Source organism: Passer montanus, unplaced genomic scaffold, assembly GCF_014805655.1.
Source record: "Passer montanus isolate IOZ18808 unplaced genomic scaffold, ASM1480565v1 scaffold108, whole genome shotgun sequence".
Classification (NCBI taxonomy): domain Eukaryota; kingdom Metazoa; phylum Chordata; class Aves; order Passeriformes; family Passeridae; genus Passer; species Passer montanus.
Window position 1 is genome coordinate 1,365,437 of NW_024357392.1, and position 18,147 is coordinate 1,383,583.

An 18,147-nucleotide genomic window follows, 5' to 3' on the forward strand; every position below is an offset into this window, starting at 1 on the left:
ATAATATCCACAAATCATCTGAGCCAGAGTCATCATACTTGATGATTCTTATATTTTTTTAGAGTCTAGTCTGACATATTGATGTTTGGTACAGAGCTGCTGAGTACCCCTGGTGTCAGATGGAATATAATGAGGATGAGAGTTTTTAAATGGAAGCATTTTACAGAAAAGCCTTTTCCAAACACTCATCCTGCACAGTTTAATGAGAACTTAATTCCTGACAAATGGTGGTGGTTTGAATTTCTTTTTCGGTTGGTTTTTGTTAGGCTCAGTTCATTCCAAATGTGCATGTGGTGCCCCTGATTATACAAGTCCTTAAGCTTTATAAAGCAGCTCATGCCCAACAGTATTACTGAATCTGGTTCTGCTGAGGCCTCTAGGTGGAAAACTCCCAGATTTGTTTAAAATTTTCATATTCAGAACAGAATATGTATTTTTATTAATATTTCTCTTTCTCAGAACAGAACATGTATTTGTATGGAGTGGAGCAAAGATCCACAGAGCAATTTAAGTGTCTGTCCTCTATGCCTATGTTAAAGCAGTTAGAACTTCCCATTCTTCCAGAGGAATTTCTTACAGCACTGGAAGGGAAGTGTTTTCTGTGGGAAAATGTTGTTAACTGAGAAAGTGACTTCAGTGGAGGGCAGGCAGGCAGGAGAGTGAGAACCAAGGAAAGAACTAAGGTGTGTTCAGCATTGCTGCTGCCCATTCTTAAGTCAGCTCTCAATTTGGTGTGTGCTATTCCCTCTTAGGACATGGATGCCAAATTACATGGTGTGTTGATTTCAGCTGTTCTAAAAATAATTAAAACCAGCAAAGAAAAATAAATCCAAAAGCATTACAAAAAATATCCCAGTTCCCAGATCCCTGGTGTCAGTGGGAATTCCCCTTGCATTTCAAATCTACTGTGCTCAGCCCCAATGGTTCAGGCTTTTGTAGGACTTAAAGCAAACTGTTCTCTTCTGGGACCAGGTTTCCTGAGCAGGGGAATTAAGTTGCTCCAGCTCACGGAGCAGGAAGAAATGAACACATCTGTAGTGTGGAGAACCGGGGGATTTAAGCCCTCCACTGATGGGTCAGGCACAGCTGAATACTGAAAGATAAGAAGGTAGTGGACACTCACCCTGTTGAAAAGAGAGTGATTCAAATGCTGTTCTTCCGAGAATGGGAAGAAGACAGTGAGGCCAAAGTGCATAAAAATTATGTGAAAGATGACCTGAGACAAGTCTCTGGGCGAAGAACAGCACAGATTGTGAAAATGTGTGCTCAGAATGGCAAAATGAATTTTCCATAGCTGGCAGTTCTGAGAAATCCCTTCTGTGTATGTAGCCATTCTCCAAGGATTTAAAAACATTCTGTCAAGCAGCTAATGATACTTCATGTAGTGGAGATTCATGGAGAAGTGAAAATAGGAATATCCAACAGCACCTGGCAGACATGAAAGGCAGAGGTCAGTCATGAGAGTTGTCATCCATCTGCTAAAATAATATCAGCAAACCACTGTGAGTTCATAGTAGTCAGCTGTCTTCCTGCTACAGGAAAACCTAACGTGGTGTTCCAACTTCATGTCCTGTTGAGGAATGGTGGAAAAAATACTTCATGGCATTAAAGCCCTTTCAAGGTTTTAGAAAGAACTTCTTGTATGGTTGGACTGCCAAACATGGTGAGTTAAATGACTGGCACAGAACAGGTAGTGAAAGGGAGCCTAATTCCCATGCTTTTTCAGCTAATAAAAATGGAGAGCACAGCGTGGGAATTAGCTGGGTGATGAACCTCGTGTTCCACGAAGATCCCTCTCATGATTAGGTAGCAAGTAGAAGAGGAAGCAGGCAAGTTTAAGGCTTATTGCTCCCAGAAGGAGCACAGGATCAGCTCCAGAGCAGGCTGTAATGGGAATTGGGAAGGTGTAACCTTTATGCACCAGGGCATGTACGGGAATGGTTAGGACTGAAGGAAAGCTCACCAGGGAAAAGCTGGATCTGGGAAGTCACTTTCCATTAATGAAGGAAAGGCTGAGTTGATTCTGAAGGGGCTGACAGGAAAAACAGGGGGGTGGCATCAATTAGGGAAGTCACCCTCAAGCTGAAATAAGATATTCCTGAGCTGAGGAAGCCACTTCTGGGATGTGTAAGGATGTGGCCCAGTTCATGTGCTACTGCACAAAGTGTTTCTTTCTGTCACTTGCTGTCTCTGAAGCAATTAATGGAGATGGTTTACACTAAATGTTTTAAAGTAAGTATTTTTAACCATTGTCTACTTGCTTTTTAGACTTCTTTCCCGTATCACTCATGTGAAGTTTTCATGGGAGATAGCAAAAAAAAAAAAATCTACTACAGTCCCATTATATTGTGCTCCTTTTAGGTGCATCATGATGAAACCTGAATTACAAGCTTAATCTCCTACTTACTCAAAATTTTGTCTTTTTTTTTAACCCTAGTTTCAAAACCTCTCAAACAACAGAAGTGGACACTTAATATACCATCAGTTGGGGAATGTAAGTACAAATGCATGTCTGAATTTTTAGTATATTCAAAGGGGAAGGAGAAAAATTTTAATTCTGAAATCCTGGCATGAGCTTCTAAGACATCAAATACCTGAGAGAGATATTTTGACAGCAATTACTCTGTGCATGTAAGCAAAGAATGAGACACGTTTAAAACTCATAATTCACAGCTTTTCATGACCCTGAATATCACAACACAAGCACTCTGTATTAGTTTACAGAAAATCCAAAAAGCCAACTGTACATTGATTAGAAGAGCGATTTTGGTAGGGAAATAACTTGTTTGTTGCAATGTTTGCTGAATTCAAAAAGCTTCAAAAGAATCAGTGTAGGGAAAAAAAACCACCACAGGAAAAAAAAAAAGGCAATCCTTAAAAATAGCTCTGAAAGGAATTTTGCTCAGCAAATCAAAATGCATTAGGGAAAGAACAACTTAAGCTTTTCAGAGCACCAAAAAACACAGACAAAACAAACACTGTTAGAGCTGGAAAAGACCCTGAGACACTGAGTAGATGGAACTTTTTGTTATATTTTAAACAGCCACATTTAATTGTTTCAGAAAGTAGATTGTTTCACATGAAAGAGATTGAGCTCTGAGTGGGTAGTTTGACATACGGTTTAAGTTGACTCCATGTCAACACAATTTGTTCCAGGTGCTTCAGAGTCCCTGTGCCTGGTGATTACTGGTGGCAAGGGTGACACTGTCCCCAAAGCAGGGCAGGCTCTAAAGTGTACACAGCTCTTACCAAGCTCAGGTAGTTTCTTTTTTTTTTTTTTTTTGAAGTGGAACTCTGCACAGCTGAGGAAAGGAAAAAGACCAAACCCAACCCTGAGAGGTCTTTATGCTATTCCTCTTCCCATCTTTCACTCACTCTGCCTTGAGGTGAGCTGGAACCTTTCTCTCCTGGAACCTTTCCCTCCCTTTCCCTCCTGGAAACCTTCAGTGCAAAACGAGTCAGTGCAAACCCCGTTTCCATGCTGGCCCAGGCACTGCAGGGGGGAAGGTCTGGGAAGTCACCATGGAAAAAGAACAATGGTCCCAAATGAAGTTCAGGACTTTGTACCTAGGCAGAGAAAGGGGCTTGGCAAATTCCAGGGAAATACCTGCCTGAAACCTTTGCATTCCTGGTCAAAGCTAGGCGTTATTTGCACACCTGAAACGTGCAGGTACACATGAGCTAAGAAGGAACAATACTGTACATGTCCTGCACGTGAGGTACAATCCAGATAAGACAAAAATTTGCTTTGAAAGAGCTGCTCCTGATCACACCAGGTTAAGTGGATGGGGCTGGAGAGGAGATCCATAGATTCAGGAAGGAAGTTTTCAAAACATATCTGCAAACTTGGTTATACTGCAGGGCAGAAATGTTTTGTGGACCAGTTCAAACTGGGAAGGAGGAGCCATTATCATGAATAACACCCTGGCTCAGGTGTGTCAGCTGCCAGAATCTAATTCTGGCATTGCTAGGGATGCTGCAAAAGTTGATATTTTAATACTGCTCCATGCAAGGAACTCTTGAAAGCATGAAAAAGTCATTAGCCTCAGATTTCAGTCCAACTGCCTGCAGAGCAGGAGGAGGGAGCATAGAAATGTCAAGTCCCTGAAAAGTTTTAGAGATGATACTACACCATCTAAACAAGGGATTAGCAGTGAAAAGCCATCCTTTTTTCTTGGAGAACACATTTTCCTTCTAAGCTGCTGGACACATCAGGGGCTGGCATGTTCACTTCTGGCATCTTGAAGAGCATTTGGGTCTTAGATCCTTTTGTTTGTTAGAATGTGACATATTAAGTATGACACTTAATTAGCTGCTCCTCGAGTGGAGGGCCTAACATACCATGCCTCTGCTATGGTGTTGCAACAACAAGTACTGTAACTCAGACCAAAACTCTTGCAATTATTTTGTTTGTCACCACAGGTGGATTCCTGCCATGGAATTTCATGTGGGGCACAGCAGCTTTCATGACTACATAAGAGCCTCCATCTGAAAATACCTTGCTCCTTTTCCAAGGAAGTTATGTAAATTAATTTTGACAGTGTAAGGCTTCAAATCTGAAGGCTGCTGGATTCCCTGGTGTTTCTCCTCAGCGTAGTGTATAGAGCAATACAGAAACAGAGGGTCAACTTGTTCAGCTTCTTTGTGCTGCACTGCAAGTGAGTCACAGCTGTAAGGTTAATGGCTGATTAAGTGGGGAAAAAAAGGGTATTTTGCTACAGGTGGACAGGCAGTTGTGCACTTGTGATCAATGTCACACCACCAACACACCATGAAAGGAAAGACTGGTGACAGTTTTGTCCAGTGCTACAGCACTTTCTTCTAATTTGCTTAAACAGAATAAGACACAGGTAATGGGCATTCCACATTGGAATAATAATGGCTGAAATTTACAAAGTAAAACAGTTGTTCCTGTGTACTGAAAGAGCTTAAAACCAAGACACAAATGCATCCAAACTGTAATATTACCTTTAAATTCCCATAGAAGAAATATTTTAAGGTTCAAAATGAAGACACCCCCACCCCCCCAGCAGATTCTTGTTTCAGTTTCTGAAGAGAAAAATACTGAGGCCTTCATGAAGTGTAAAATCATTTTAGAATATTCATGACCTTTGGAAAAGGTCAGAGACAGGGAAAATGATGTATATTAAGAAAGATGGGCATCCAATCAAGGAAGTGTTCTGGTCTCCAAAAATATTAAGTATGTTCAATTATGCAGGGGGAAGGAAGCTTTAGAGCTAGATGTCAATTAAAAGAATAGTTAAATTTTGCTCTTAGTTGTAAAACTGAAGCTACTTCCCCAGGCAACTTATTTCCTTTCAGTTTAATTGATTTGTTTTTGAGATGGTAGAATTCCTACTTATACAGATTTAGATGCTCCATTTTTATTACTAAATTAGTAGTCAGTGTCCAGTCTATCAGTCAAGATGCGAAATCTGTGGGTCTGGTGTGTTTTCATTCCTCAAATTACTCTTTCAACCATGTTAATGGAGCCTTTCCTCCTTTTTTCTTGTCAAATTAAGGACCTCATAAAATTTACCAGAGCATTTGCTCATATATTGAATATCATGCAGTATTATATAAATTTCTCTGTAAAAACCTGCGTGTTGGTGGAAATATACATCACCTCTTTAAATAATTTTTTTCTTATAAGGCTTTATGATAGCTAAACTATGACACTGCAGATGCTAAGTACAAAAGGCCATTGTGTGCAAATAGATAAAGGGAACAAAAAATAGTCAGAGGGAGTTTGATGTTCAGCTAGACCTGATTTTTTAAATTTAATTTTTACCCCAATGTCCACCTATGGCTGGGCAGGAATCCAACTGATCCAAAGCACTTTCATGATGATTTTTTTCCCCGGCATGTGGTAACTAAAATTCAGGATATTTGTTTCATTCCTTCGAAACGACACCGACACAGAACTTTTCTAACATTTTGCTGGAAAACTAGGAGCTTTTAATATTTAACTTCTACTGTTTATACATCATCTAAATTAAAAAAGAGACAGACAGAAAAGAGGTTGTTACGCTCCAGTGGTTTAATTATTATCATTAGCAGCACAATTTTAAAATATGTCTATAAATAGGGGTTTTTTTTTCCATTTTCTTCCTTTTCCTTCTGCTTGCCTCACATGCCTCCATACTTATTTTTAATTCCTTAATCAGATATGATTACAATTCCCTTTTCTAGCTACACCACCACTTCAGTTTAGAGCGCAACAATGAGTATGGCGTCAATGAAAATCCCAAAAATCCCCAAGAAAGCTATTCAGCTTTCTAGAAGGTCAATGTATATTGTGCAGATGTATAATGTATATTTATGATGTATATTGTAGTTTTGTGACAGAGCACTGGTGTGATGTTAGCAACTTGTTAAAGTCGAACTTTTCCTCCCTGTTCGACTACATTTTGTGTACTTTTAGTCAGAAAACCATGCCTTCGCTGGCTGTGTCGTAAGAACATACAGTATGTTTATTTTGCTTTTAGACAAAACGCGTCACGTTTGCGCGTTCGCAAGGATGCCCGATTTCTGCCTCGAGATCCGCGCTCCCTCAAAACCAACCCCCGAGAGCCAAGGATTGCTCGGCCTCGAAGCGGAGCTGCCTGCACGCACTGGCGGAACACGAAAAGAAGCGGCGGGACGAGCCCGGGGCGGGGGACAAACCCTCACGGAGTCCCCCGTCCCCTCACGGCGCCGCTGCCCCGCCGGGCGCGCGCGCCCCCTGCGGCCGCCCCCGCCCCGCCCCGCCGCGCGCGCGGCTGGCCCCTCCCCTCGGGAGCCGGGCTAGCCCCCGCATCCAGCCCCTCTTCCTGCCCCCCTCCCCCGGACTCCCGCTCGCCGCTCCCGGTGGGATGGAAGTCCCCCCCGCGAGCCGCTTCCTTCTCCCCCGGTAGCAGGCGGCGGGGCCCCGAGTTCGGTGCAGAAATGCTGGGCATGTACGTGCCGGATAGGTTCGCCCTGAAGTCGTCCCGGGTGCAGGACGGGATGGGGCTCTACACGGCCCGCAGAGTGAAGAAGGTGGGTGATGGCGGGGGAACGGCCTGGCCCGGCCCGGCGGGGAGCGGCTGCCACGTATCACCGGGGAGTTGGGCGGCTCTCCCGCCCCTCTGCCCCGCTCCAAGTTCTCCTGAGCCGCGCTGTGCCCGCCCGGGCTCCCTGTGCGCACGGCAGGCACCGCCCGCCCGCTCTCCCCTCCCGGTACAAGGAGTACAAGGAGCCTCCCCGGGGCGCTGCCGCCGCAGGCGGGAAGGGGCGAGGGGGCCAGCGGAGGGTTTGCTCCGAGGAATTTAATTCCCCCCCCCCCCCACTTTTTTTTTTTTTTTTTTTAAACTTGGTTTGTGCATCTGGCGCAGTGTTTAGGGCAGAGCTCCCCCGGCGGGACCGCCTCCCCGAGGGTCCCGCTCTGAGGGGGGGGGCGCCGCCCGGAGCTCTCGGGCTGCCCTCGCCTCCCTCACGGCTCCCCGGGCTCGGCGGGGCCGTGGTTTAATTCCGTTTTTCGGCGTAATAAAGCCGGGCCCCTGAACGATGTCATTCAGCTGAACCGAGTCTCGTACTCCAACCAGGTGATGCCTCTTCACGCTTCATAATTGAAAGTATCTTGATCATGTGAAATTCCAGCTGAGGTTGTCCAGGTGGCTTGTTAGGACACATAAAGGCATACCAAAACTACGAACACGTCATTAGTATCCACTTTTCTGTGTTTTGTACGTTTCGCCTTCCATCTTTGTCCTCATTTTGGCTCTGATTTTTTTCCTAATTTTTCACTGGTTTCATCAACAAGGCTTAGGCTCGATGGGGTGGAGGTCTCACATTTTTAAGGTGTCCCTGAGTGTTAGGAAGAGAACAATTTTATTTTGTTTGGTTTAATTCTTTAAAACTTTTTTACTGAGGTTCTGAAGTTTCATTTCAAAACTTCTTGGGTTTACACAGCAAGGAAGGTTGTACACTATTAGCATTTGTTCATCTCTGCACTCTGAAATAGAGTGAAACTCATGGGAATCAGCATCCCCAGTTCAGAGCTGGGGGTCTGAGCTTCTGTCCTTTACTCTGTTGACAACTGACCCACTGGAGCTGCATGCTGGGACAAATACAGCGTTTTCTTGCCTGAATTATTCCACCTCACTTAGGACAGACAGCTGTGGTGTGCAAAGCCCTGCTCTGAAGAACAGGCAGAGGAACCAACTCTTGAGTTGCTCTGTGGTTTATTAAAACATACTCCTAAAATTTTCTGGGGACCTAAGTCCCGAGTTCTCTCTTGGGAGAAGGGTGGGTGTCTAAATAACACAGGTTGTACACTGGACACAGCAAGACTCCATGTTCCTCTTTTCCATGGAAAGAAAAGGTGCTCTTAACTTGTTCCCCTGTGTAGTAATGAGGCAGAAGTGCCACACTTTGTGGCTGTGATTAAGAGTAGCTTATAGCTGTTAAATTAATTCCATGGAGTTTTGGGACTGGGAGGAGGTGTTGAATGTGACACTTTATTGTGAAGTTAGACCTAAGTTCCTGAGTAGGAAATGCTGCACTGTTGCTGTCACACAATTGCAGTTTTCTGAACTTAAAAAAAAAAAAGGGTGATCTTATAATCAGAAATTGCAGTACCAGCTCTCCAAGTGTTGTGGAGGCCTCTGAAAATTCTGCTATTAGCAAAGTTTTGGTAATAACACATTCTGAACTGCTACTGCCTACCATCTGCTTGTGTACCTTCAGGCATGGGGGGCTTTCAGGATTTTGTTTGTAATCATAAAAGGTGCAGACTTTTTGCTTTGTTGCCTTAACAAAGCTCTGATTCCCGCGTACCTGCTGTTTTCCACGAGCTGGCCTCAGGCTGCAGAGCACCCGCATCATGAGGCTCTAGGCATAATCATCAGAGAGCCATTGCACTTCTCAGTGTTTTGCTGCAACTGGAAGATTAGTCACTGCTGCTTTTTTGAAAGCACCTGTTGAAAATAGCTTTTTCAGCACTGGAAAAATGTGCTTTTCTATGCTGAATCATTTCTCTGCCCTCAGATTGTGTTGTATGCTTCGCTTTTATTGAGCAGAGGGGAAGTTGAAGTCTAGAGTGTGCTTTTGATTAATGTTGGCATATAACAACATGTTTATTAACCAGAAATAATGTGTGTGTGTGTATATATATATATACGAAGAAAATGGTCTGAAAGGCTAAACAAATAATTGCACTTATCCAAGTGCATGAACCAAGACATCAGGTTTTGGTTCCTCCCCAAATTTGAGAAGCCATAAAAAGTGCTCAGAATCTGCATCACCTGCAGCTTATGTTATGTTTACTCTGCGTTCAGAGGTGGGCATGTTGCTTCTGCAGTTGTTCTGAGCTTCCAGAAGGTCTTGAATGCTTGAGTATTGCAGTGGGGATTTCCTGGTTTGGAGTGCTGAGGTGGGAATGGTGTGTGGTGTTTGCTGTTCTGAGCTGTTCCCGTGCTTCAGCAATGGGTGAAATTAACACTGTGGGTGCTGTACATATAGAGCGGTGTTTACCTGTTTTCACCTTCCTTGCTGATGAGGTAAGAGAAGGAGGAAGTTTCAGCCCGAGTATTGAATCCCAGGATTTGAAAAACTGGCAGGGGAGGAGCTCTGACATTATTAATCAGAAGAATGATGAAGGGTGCTATGGAAATCAATGAGAAGCAAGGACATGAAGCTGCAGAGTGCAGTTTTTACTGTCACTGCCCTTGTCTGATTCCTTTGTTGCTCTGGACTCCAGTTGCTGACTTCTGCTGTTCTTGTGTTTTTACCTTCTGCTTTGCTGTTCCTTGTAGTGAAATGTCCTTTGTGCACATTTAAATATTTGTCCCTCAGTTCTGTTGCCTCATTCTGCAATGTCAGTTTCCTTGTCCTTTGTTTGTTACCACTTCAGGTTTAATTTTAAATACAAAGTTGTTTGTTTTTCTAAAAAAAAAAAAAAAAAAAGTGATTTCCTGTTTTCAAGAGGACCAGTGCTGGATTTTTTCCATTCCACTTTTTTCTCTTTACTCTACCTGTAGGCAATCTGTAAAAACTAAGCAAGAAGGAAAGCACATAGCAAACTATTGCTGGGAATATGGAATGTGCCTGGAGGAAGGGATAAGTGGACAAGATCAATACTTTTTTTTTAAAACCAAAATACTGTTGTTTTTAAAAGAAACACCAAATTTGCTTTTCAAGATACACTTAAAACCTCTAATGCTTGAAAGGATAAGTGCTTTTGGATCAGAATGCTGCCTGCAGGAACACAGCATCCGACTTCGCAGGTTTTAGGGCCTCTCCCTGCAACCAGGGACATGGCAGTGAGTGTGGGGGGAAGTTGGGCCTGAGGAAGAAGAAAGTCCTATTTAATTACTTTGCCCTGCTACTCCTGTGACGTCTGTGCAGGAAAAAAAACCCTGATGCCAAATGCTTTTGGAAGACCATATCAATGGATGCTTTCACAGCGGGTGTTATGACTAGCAGGTGGTAGAACGTTTTAATTTTGTTTGTGAAGGCTCAAATTAATTCATAAGCACGTGCATACTCCCTTACAATTTTACACAAATCTCTCTGTGTGATCAAGCCCTCAGTTATTCAGTCTTTTGATTTGTGGCACTTCAAAAAGTAGCGTTGCAAATAATCTCTCAAATAAATCTAATGTAAACTTGGTGCATGCCAAGTTCTTTGTTTTGGTTGGATGCCTGTTGCAAGGTGCTTCCTGAAAATTTTCTAAGAAATGTACGAAATTTGACTTGTAAATTTCAGCCTGATTTCAGATAAAGAAAAATCCTGCTTCCCAAAGGAGAAATAAGCATGCAGAAGGTAGGTATGGTTTTATAAGATTCTTCAAAGTATGGGAAGAATGGAAATGAGCTTCAAGTTGAACCCTTAAGGATGTGCACCTTCTTGGCAATAAAGTAGGACAATAAAGCAAAACTCTCCTTTTCTGTTTGAGGCTAAAAATTAACCCTCTGCTGGAGTTTGGTGATTGACTTGCCTTTTTTTTTTCCCCTCTACTGATTCTTTTTCTTTTATAATTATTTTTTAGGGTGAAAAGTTTGGCCCCTTTGCAGGGGAGAAGCGAATGCCGCAGGAACTGGACGAGAACACAGACTGCAGGCTCATGTGGGAAGTGAGTAAAGTGACGTCGTGGCACCTCGCACAAAGTGTTCTCAGAATTAAGTTTTTCTGTAACAAATCCTTTCTATTTTGTTTCATAGCTTAAAGATCCTGTAGTGAGATTTAGTGCTTTTAAATGACGCTGCCTGGGTGGAGGAGGGTTGACTTCTTTAAAGCTAAAGAAAAAGCAAATTATGGTTTCTAATCAATGAAGTGTGAAAAAACATCAAGTCAAGCCAAATGCAAATATAATAACGCTGTGAAAAATCATTAAAACATGTGAAAATAATTAGAAAAATTAAAATAATTTGAATTGGGAAGTGGATTGTAAGTTACAGAGATCCTGATTCATACTGATGGACAGGGACCAGCTTATGGTTTCCTTCTGCTGTAATATGAAGCGTTTCCTGGTGTGACACTGGTGTTGAGATTTGACAAACTATATACCTGAAGTTTTAAAATTTTAGCAGATTTTAATGCAATGAGTAAGTGTGAGGTCTTTAGCAAAATGGAAGCCTGGTGCTGTGGGCAACTTTTTGTTTTTTGTGCATTAGGCAGAAGCAGCAGTTTATGCACTAGTTCTTGTAATTAGGTACATAATCCATCCTAGCTCCTGTTGTACCTGTGTGTGCCTGAAGTAAAATCTGAGTTCACCAGTTGAGGAAATTACAATAGCTAAAAAGTACTGGCAATAAAAAAATTTCCAACTTGTTAAAAATGCCTTCTTTCTGGTGCCTCTGTTCTGTCTTTATAATCTTTATTTACTCCTGTGGTTCTTTGAGCGGAATTTATTTTTTCTTTTTTCCTTTTTTTCTCCTCAGCCAAGCAGTTTCTGTTTAATGCACATTGAGTCCTCTTTTACACTGAGGAGAGGATTCATTTCTGTCTTTTTTATCTTTCTGTTGTTAGAGGTGGAAGGACTGTTTACTGCATGGTACAAAAAAACCTTATGTTTGACATCTGGCTTAAAGCACTGTCAGTGCATTTACCACAAAATACATGTTTATTTGAAAAAATCTCTGGCATTAACATCACTGAGCAGCTTATGAAGTGAGCAAAGTATTGATGCAGCCTTAGCAGAGCTACAGATACATTCCATACACGAGAATGATGAGTGAGAGAATGTTAAAAGCCCATCTCTTTTTACCCAAATTCATAAATATTGTGAGTGGTGAAATATTCCTAGGTGAGTGCTAACTCCAGCCTGTGAAGCTCTGTTTTTCCTTTCCCTTTCTTTTGTCTATTTCAATCTAGGGGTGTGCCCCAAACGCGCTTTCCCAAAGAAGAGGTGTGGACAGTTTGTTCCCTTTCCCTTTTTGGGTTAGGTACTCACAGCAGCCAGTTTCATCCTCTTTGTCCCCAGCTGAAACCACAGCAATACAGTTTGCTTTTATTACAGATGTTTGCTGAGTACAGTACTTGTTAGTGTGCCCTGCCTCGCTTGGCTCTTCCTGATGTTTCTGCAGGTTGTTTTAAAATGCTTGTGCTAGAACAAGGTTTTCAGAAAAGACAGTGGGTGGATTACAGGAATGAGAAAGCCTTTAGGTTTGTTGGAAAGCTTTATGATTTTCCAGATTCCTCATTGCTCATACTTAAATAGATTTATCTGTTTCTGCACGACAGGAAAGAAAAGGCAAATACATTTATTTATTGGTGACACTAATGTGACCCCGTTGACAGCAAATCAGAAAATGAGGTTTTTATGAGCCGTTTTAAAATAATTTCACAATATCTTACTGTAACCTAGTTTTGAGAGCCTTGAAGAGATTCCTGCATACCAAATTTTATGACTTCCTGAATGTTTTAACCCAAGTTGTTCATGTTTACTGAAGTTGATCTGAACGTGAGCTTTATAATATAATTTAAATCATGCTGGGAGTAGTCTGAAGTTGAAAACTGAGACCAGGAATGCAGAAAGTAAGACTTGAACAGGCCAAGTAGATGGTTATTCCAGAGCCTGTGGGAAGCACGCACAGAAACTGGCCAAGTTTATGTGTAGTCAGCTGTACCAAAGATATTAAAAATAATTAATTTGGTGGCTATTGGTGGGAGTCACACTAAAGCCTGACTTTGCAGTCTGATGGCAGTGAAAAAATAATGTTTTCAGAGAGAACACCTTCAGAAAGAAGTCTCAAGCAGTAGAGGCTTTCTGTGAGTCAAAAAAAAGGGCATTAGTGCAACATTTCTTTCCTTGGCATGTGATGCCTGGGATCCAGGCTTCAATTTTATGGAATATTTTGCTGTGAGGAAGTTTGCCACATGCATTTCTGGTTGTGCAGAGTAGTGCTCTGTGATGTGGTCGGTTTTGATCAAGCCATTCCTTTTTCTCCAAGACCAGTGTTGTGAGTTGGCATCTTTAAGGCATCATGTTGAGACGGAATTGCACGCATTGTGTTTTCTTTTGGTCTCAGGGAAAACATGGCACCCAGAACATTTATTTGAGCCCAGTGATTTTGTTTAGGAAAATTACGAAGGTGTTAGAGTTTCTATTTAAATTAAATATAGCAGAATGCCATTACTCTGTCTGTAACGTGCATAGTTGTGAAGAAATCAAAGGTTTATAGTTGCTCATTCAACAGATTCCTGGGAAGTGGAAGATTCCAGTGGGTGGGAAGCATCCTTGATCTTGCTGTTATCTTGTAAAGTGCTACAGGCTGAAATATTTTATTTATGAGTGGTGTGAAAGGAAAAAACCCCTCAAACAAACCTGTGGTAGCCATTTAGTTAAGAGTGATAATAAAAAGCGAAGAAGAGGTCCAAATGGCTTTGTGCTTTCTCTTTCTTTTTGTTAAGAAAACACATCTGTGTTATTCCCCAGCTCTCTAAATGTGCTGGTGAAGGACACAGCTTGTTGCTGGTGATGAATTGAGAGTTTTGTTGTTACACCTTGATTAAATACTTCTTTGTGTGTGTTAGTAAACTTGGCATAGCAGTGTTGAACTGTGTGTATTTGCTGGGAGAAGCAAGTGCTTAAAGGCAAGCAGGAAATAATCTTCAGGTTAGAAGTTCACAGACGTTTTTGCTCTGGAGGCTCAGATGTGCCTTTGTGAAGAGAAGATATCAGTTCATTTATGTATGTTCAGTTCCTTTTCTTCATTATCCTTAACCAAGAGAGGGGAATTAATTTCACTCCTACTGGATTGTGGCAGGCATATTCTTCTGGTGATGACTTTGGCAAATGTTGAAACAAGGAGTGCTGGAAAGATTTGGTCCTTCTTCAAATACTCTGACATACCATGAAAAAATGTTGGTCAGGGTTGGATGGAACATAATACGCCATGTAATGCTGAATGTTGCATACTTCAGGTTGGGTTTCTGTCTATCTGCCAGGATCATGTTTTCTTCATTGTTACATTAAAACCAAAGAGATCAGAAAACAGTCTTTCAATGGAAGCCAACATTTGTGTTTATTTATATAAGAAAATGAAATGAACTTACATTTCTACTGCTTAACTTGCATCACTTTTGCTGTGACAGTTGTTTTCAGTTAAATAAGCCTGCCTGAAAACTAGTGAAAGCAACAGAAAATCTGCTATTGGCTGCAGCCAGCTTCAGATCAGAGCTGTGGTGTTTAGGATTGGGGTATAAGAAGTCAAGCACATTAAGCTTGGTATGTTTTGGTGGCTTTCTTATTTTTTGGGGTTTTTTCTTCTTTCTTTGATATCTTGCCTATAAAATGTTCTTCTGGCATAGGAAGGCTCTTACACACAAGACATTAAGTCAAATGATGTCCATTGATTCATAAATATATGAATCATTCATTTCATGATTCATGAAATAAATATTAATTAGATGAATTCTGTGTTTGCTGTTAAGGTGAATATAAAACAATAAATCTAATTCTGATCAATATAGTCTTTAATTTTTCTGTGTGTAGACTACCTTCCCAGTGATTGTTCCTCATATACATTGAAAACTGTTTGCTTTTAAATGTTTTTGGCTGAATCTTTGTTTAAATTTCAGAAATGCTTTTGTTTTTCTCATTTCTTAAATGATCTGGGCTTTTACACAAATAAGAAATTGGTGCACTATCTCAGCTGCAAGTCTATGTCCCAGAATTTAGATTTTAGTAAATTATTCTCAAATGGGATAGATAGGTGTCCAGAGCAGTTATTAATGTTGTTATAATCAGGTCTGTTAAAACTTGCTTTAGCCATCTTTTTCCATGTTAAATGTATGACTTTGTATTAATTTTAGTGACTTTTAGAGCAGGCCCATTACTGATGTTTTGGTTCTGGTGACAAGAAGGATCTACTCCTGAAAGTAGCTGAGAGTGTTAACCTCCCATCTTCAGTTATGGGATGTGTTTAAGATGCTGGAAAGCATGTGCTGCTAGGCTCAGGTGTTGGTATTCCAGTCTGAACTTACTGTAGAGGATCACACACAGTTTGCTTAGGGAGATTTGGGTATCATTCCAGGGAAAGCAAAGTTCAGCCCTGCTCCTGAAGGCTCCACAGAATGATTGCTGGAGTCTAGGAGTGAGCTGCCTGTACCCTTCTGTCCCTGGCAGGGTCAGATAATGTCATGCACCAGAAGGAGCTTCATTACCATGGAAAACTTGTGTGTTTTGGCTGAAGAAAAATGTCACATGCTGTCTCTGTCCCAGACTTATTACTGAGCAAGCAAATCAGCAGTTGCTGCCTCAGGTTTCTTTTGCTGGAGTTATTAAAATATCTCCAGCAATGTTAAAAAGTGAGTTTCTACTCTGCAGTGAGCTCTGTGATAGTCTGAACTCAGGATGCAGAAGTATTGCATCTAGCTGTTTTATGCTACTGCAATAAAGATCATATTTTCAGCTAATCCAAAAAGAAGCAATGCAGAAACCAGTACTTTTCTCTACATTATTGTTTGATGAACGTAGATATTTTGATTTAGAAATGTTTAGGAAATTGTTTCCAGAAAGCAGCTTAGGTGTTATTTAGGCCTGTGTAGGGTTTCATATGGGGAGCTTATACATTGACAAGGGACACATCTTTTCCTGAATTCTTCTGGTGCTTTTTAATGTGGTACTATTCAAATTGTCTGATTGGCTTTGAGGTGGAACCTCACTGTGGTAGCAGTCAATGTCACTTGTTTCATCTTACATTGAAGACATTTGACTGAGTCTGTTCAGTGATGCCTTTTGTGCTGATTCTGAAGAAGATAGTTCTTGGGCACCTCAGTTTGAGGTACATAATGTGGATGTGTGTATGTGTTTTAGTGTTGGTTTAAGTGCTAGGTTTGGGATCCACTGCCATCAGTTCATCCACTGCCATCAGTTCATTTAGGAACCTTCTGTTCATGGAACCAGAAGAGGACTGGTTCATGTCACCAGTCTAGTCCACACAAAGTACAGTGTTTTTGCAGTTTTTCTTAACTTCTCATGCTCACATCTGTGTATCCAATCCAGTGTTATTTCTTTATGAGGTGAAAAAACCAGTGGAAAATACAGAATGTTTTTAAGGGATTTATCGTATTCCTTTATCGATAGTTTCCTTATGTGTTAAAGCTCTGCTTCGTGTTTGGCATCTCTTTGTGGATTGGCAGAGACTCTGAAAGCATAACTGAGATCACTGTGTATCACTGAAGCAAATTTAATTGTATAATTTAAGGATCAAGCAAATAAAGAAAAATCGATGAAAAGTTAGATAGTGTAACGTATAGTTTTTATAATAGGGCCTGGATTGCTTCTCATTCCAACTCAAGATCTGATGGAAGCCTTTATAGGATCTACATGGTGGGCTCCTGTAACTTGTGCTTTGGTAGCTAAACACAAAGCCTCTGCAGAACTGGGTGATTATTACAGTATCACAGAATAGTTTGGGTTGGAAAGCACCCTAAAGACCATCCAGTTCCAGCCCCCCTGCCAGGGACAGGGATGCCACTCATTAGATCGGGTTGCCCATGGCCCCATCCCATCTGGCCTTGAACACTCCCAGGGTTGGGACATCCAGGGCCTCTCTGGGAAACCATTAGTGCTTAGTGTCAGATAATATTGTTTCCAGATGCATTTCAATGTGTAGGTTTGACACTTTTCACTGTGGTTATTCCATGTGTTGGAAAGTCAGAGCTTTTAAAGTTCGAATGCTGGCACCTTTTCATGATGTGTCCTTTTTTCTTCAGTAGAGCAGTAATGAGTTTTGAAGATCCTTATTTGTTTGCAGAACTACAGTAATTCTTTTTTTGCTTAATCTGAGAACAACGTGCTGTCACCAGCTATTATTGTAATGGAATACAGTTTTTGTCTTTTTAATGATACTCTAAATGTTTAGGTAATTGAAGCAGTCATACTGAAGAAATATGATATTGCATTCTATTAGAAACAAATATAGCAAGAATGTGAGCAATTTATATACAAAGCCACGAAGACAATCTAATTTTGATCTTACATAGCCAAATTCCCTAGCTCTTAGGAAATACCTGCCCTGGATACTTCTTGTTGACAGATGGAAAATAAAATCCATTCCTTATATAAATAAATCACATGGAATAATAATGTGGCTGTATGACCTCTTTGCATGGCTCACTGTTGTCTGGATCAGTGGAGATTCAAGTGATCTGTTGTTTAAAATGAAACAAATGGGGTTTTTTGGCAGTGACAGATGTATTTTTACAGCAGTATGTCTTTGTGTTTTGAGGGGGAAGAATGACTTAGTTAATGTTAAGTTTTTATTTCTTTTATCTTCCTTTTGTCAAAGTAAGCTGGAATTCTGTCAAAATTGCAGAAATCATACTAATTATATGGATCTGTAATGGTAGCCAAAAGGTCTAGATATGGAGATGGATGTATCTTGTGTGCCCAATTCTTTTTTTCAAGAGTGTTTTTCACTGAGTGGAGAAAACCTGAACATATTTGGATTTTTAATTTCAATTTTGCTCGGGGATTTTTTTTTGGAATGTTTCAGGTTCGTGGGAGCAAAGGCGAGGTCCTTTATATCCTGGATGCCAGCAACCCGCGCCATTCGAACTGGCTGCGCTTTGTCCATGAGGCTCCATCCCAGGAACAGAAGAACCTGGCAGCCATCCAGGTAGATTTGGGGGATTCCTACCATTTGCTTCCTGTTACTGATTTACTAATTTGATTTC

At 41.2% G+C, this 18,147-nt stretch overlaps 1 protein-coding gene across 3 annotated transcripts in view; it reads left to right on the plus strand.

Annotated features, from left to right (window-relative positions):
• Positions 1-6,798: 6,798 nt before the first annotated feature.
• Positions 6,799-18,147, plus strand: part of PRDM5 (PR/SET domain 5) — a 59,015-nt gene continuing 47,666 nt past the window's right edge. For all 3 annotated transcript variants that reach the window (XM_039722813.1, XM_039722820.1, XM_039722828.1), the window contains exons 1-3: positions 6,799-7,020; positions 11,012-11,095; positions 17,967-18,089. In XM_039722813.1, coding sequence (XP_039578747.1) covers positions 6,928-7,020; positions 11,012-11,095; positions 17,967-18,089 — 300 coding nt within the window. In that variant the 5' untranslated portion in view covers positions 6,799-6,927. The remainder of the gene's footprint in view (positions 7,021-11,011; positions 11,096-17,966; positions 18,090-18,147) is intronic.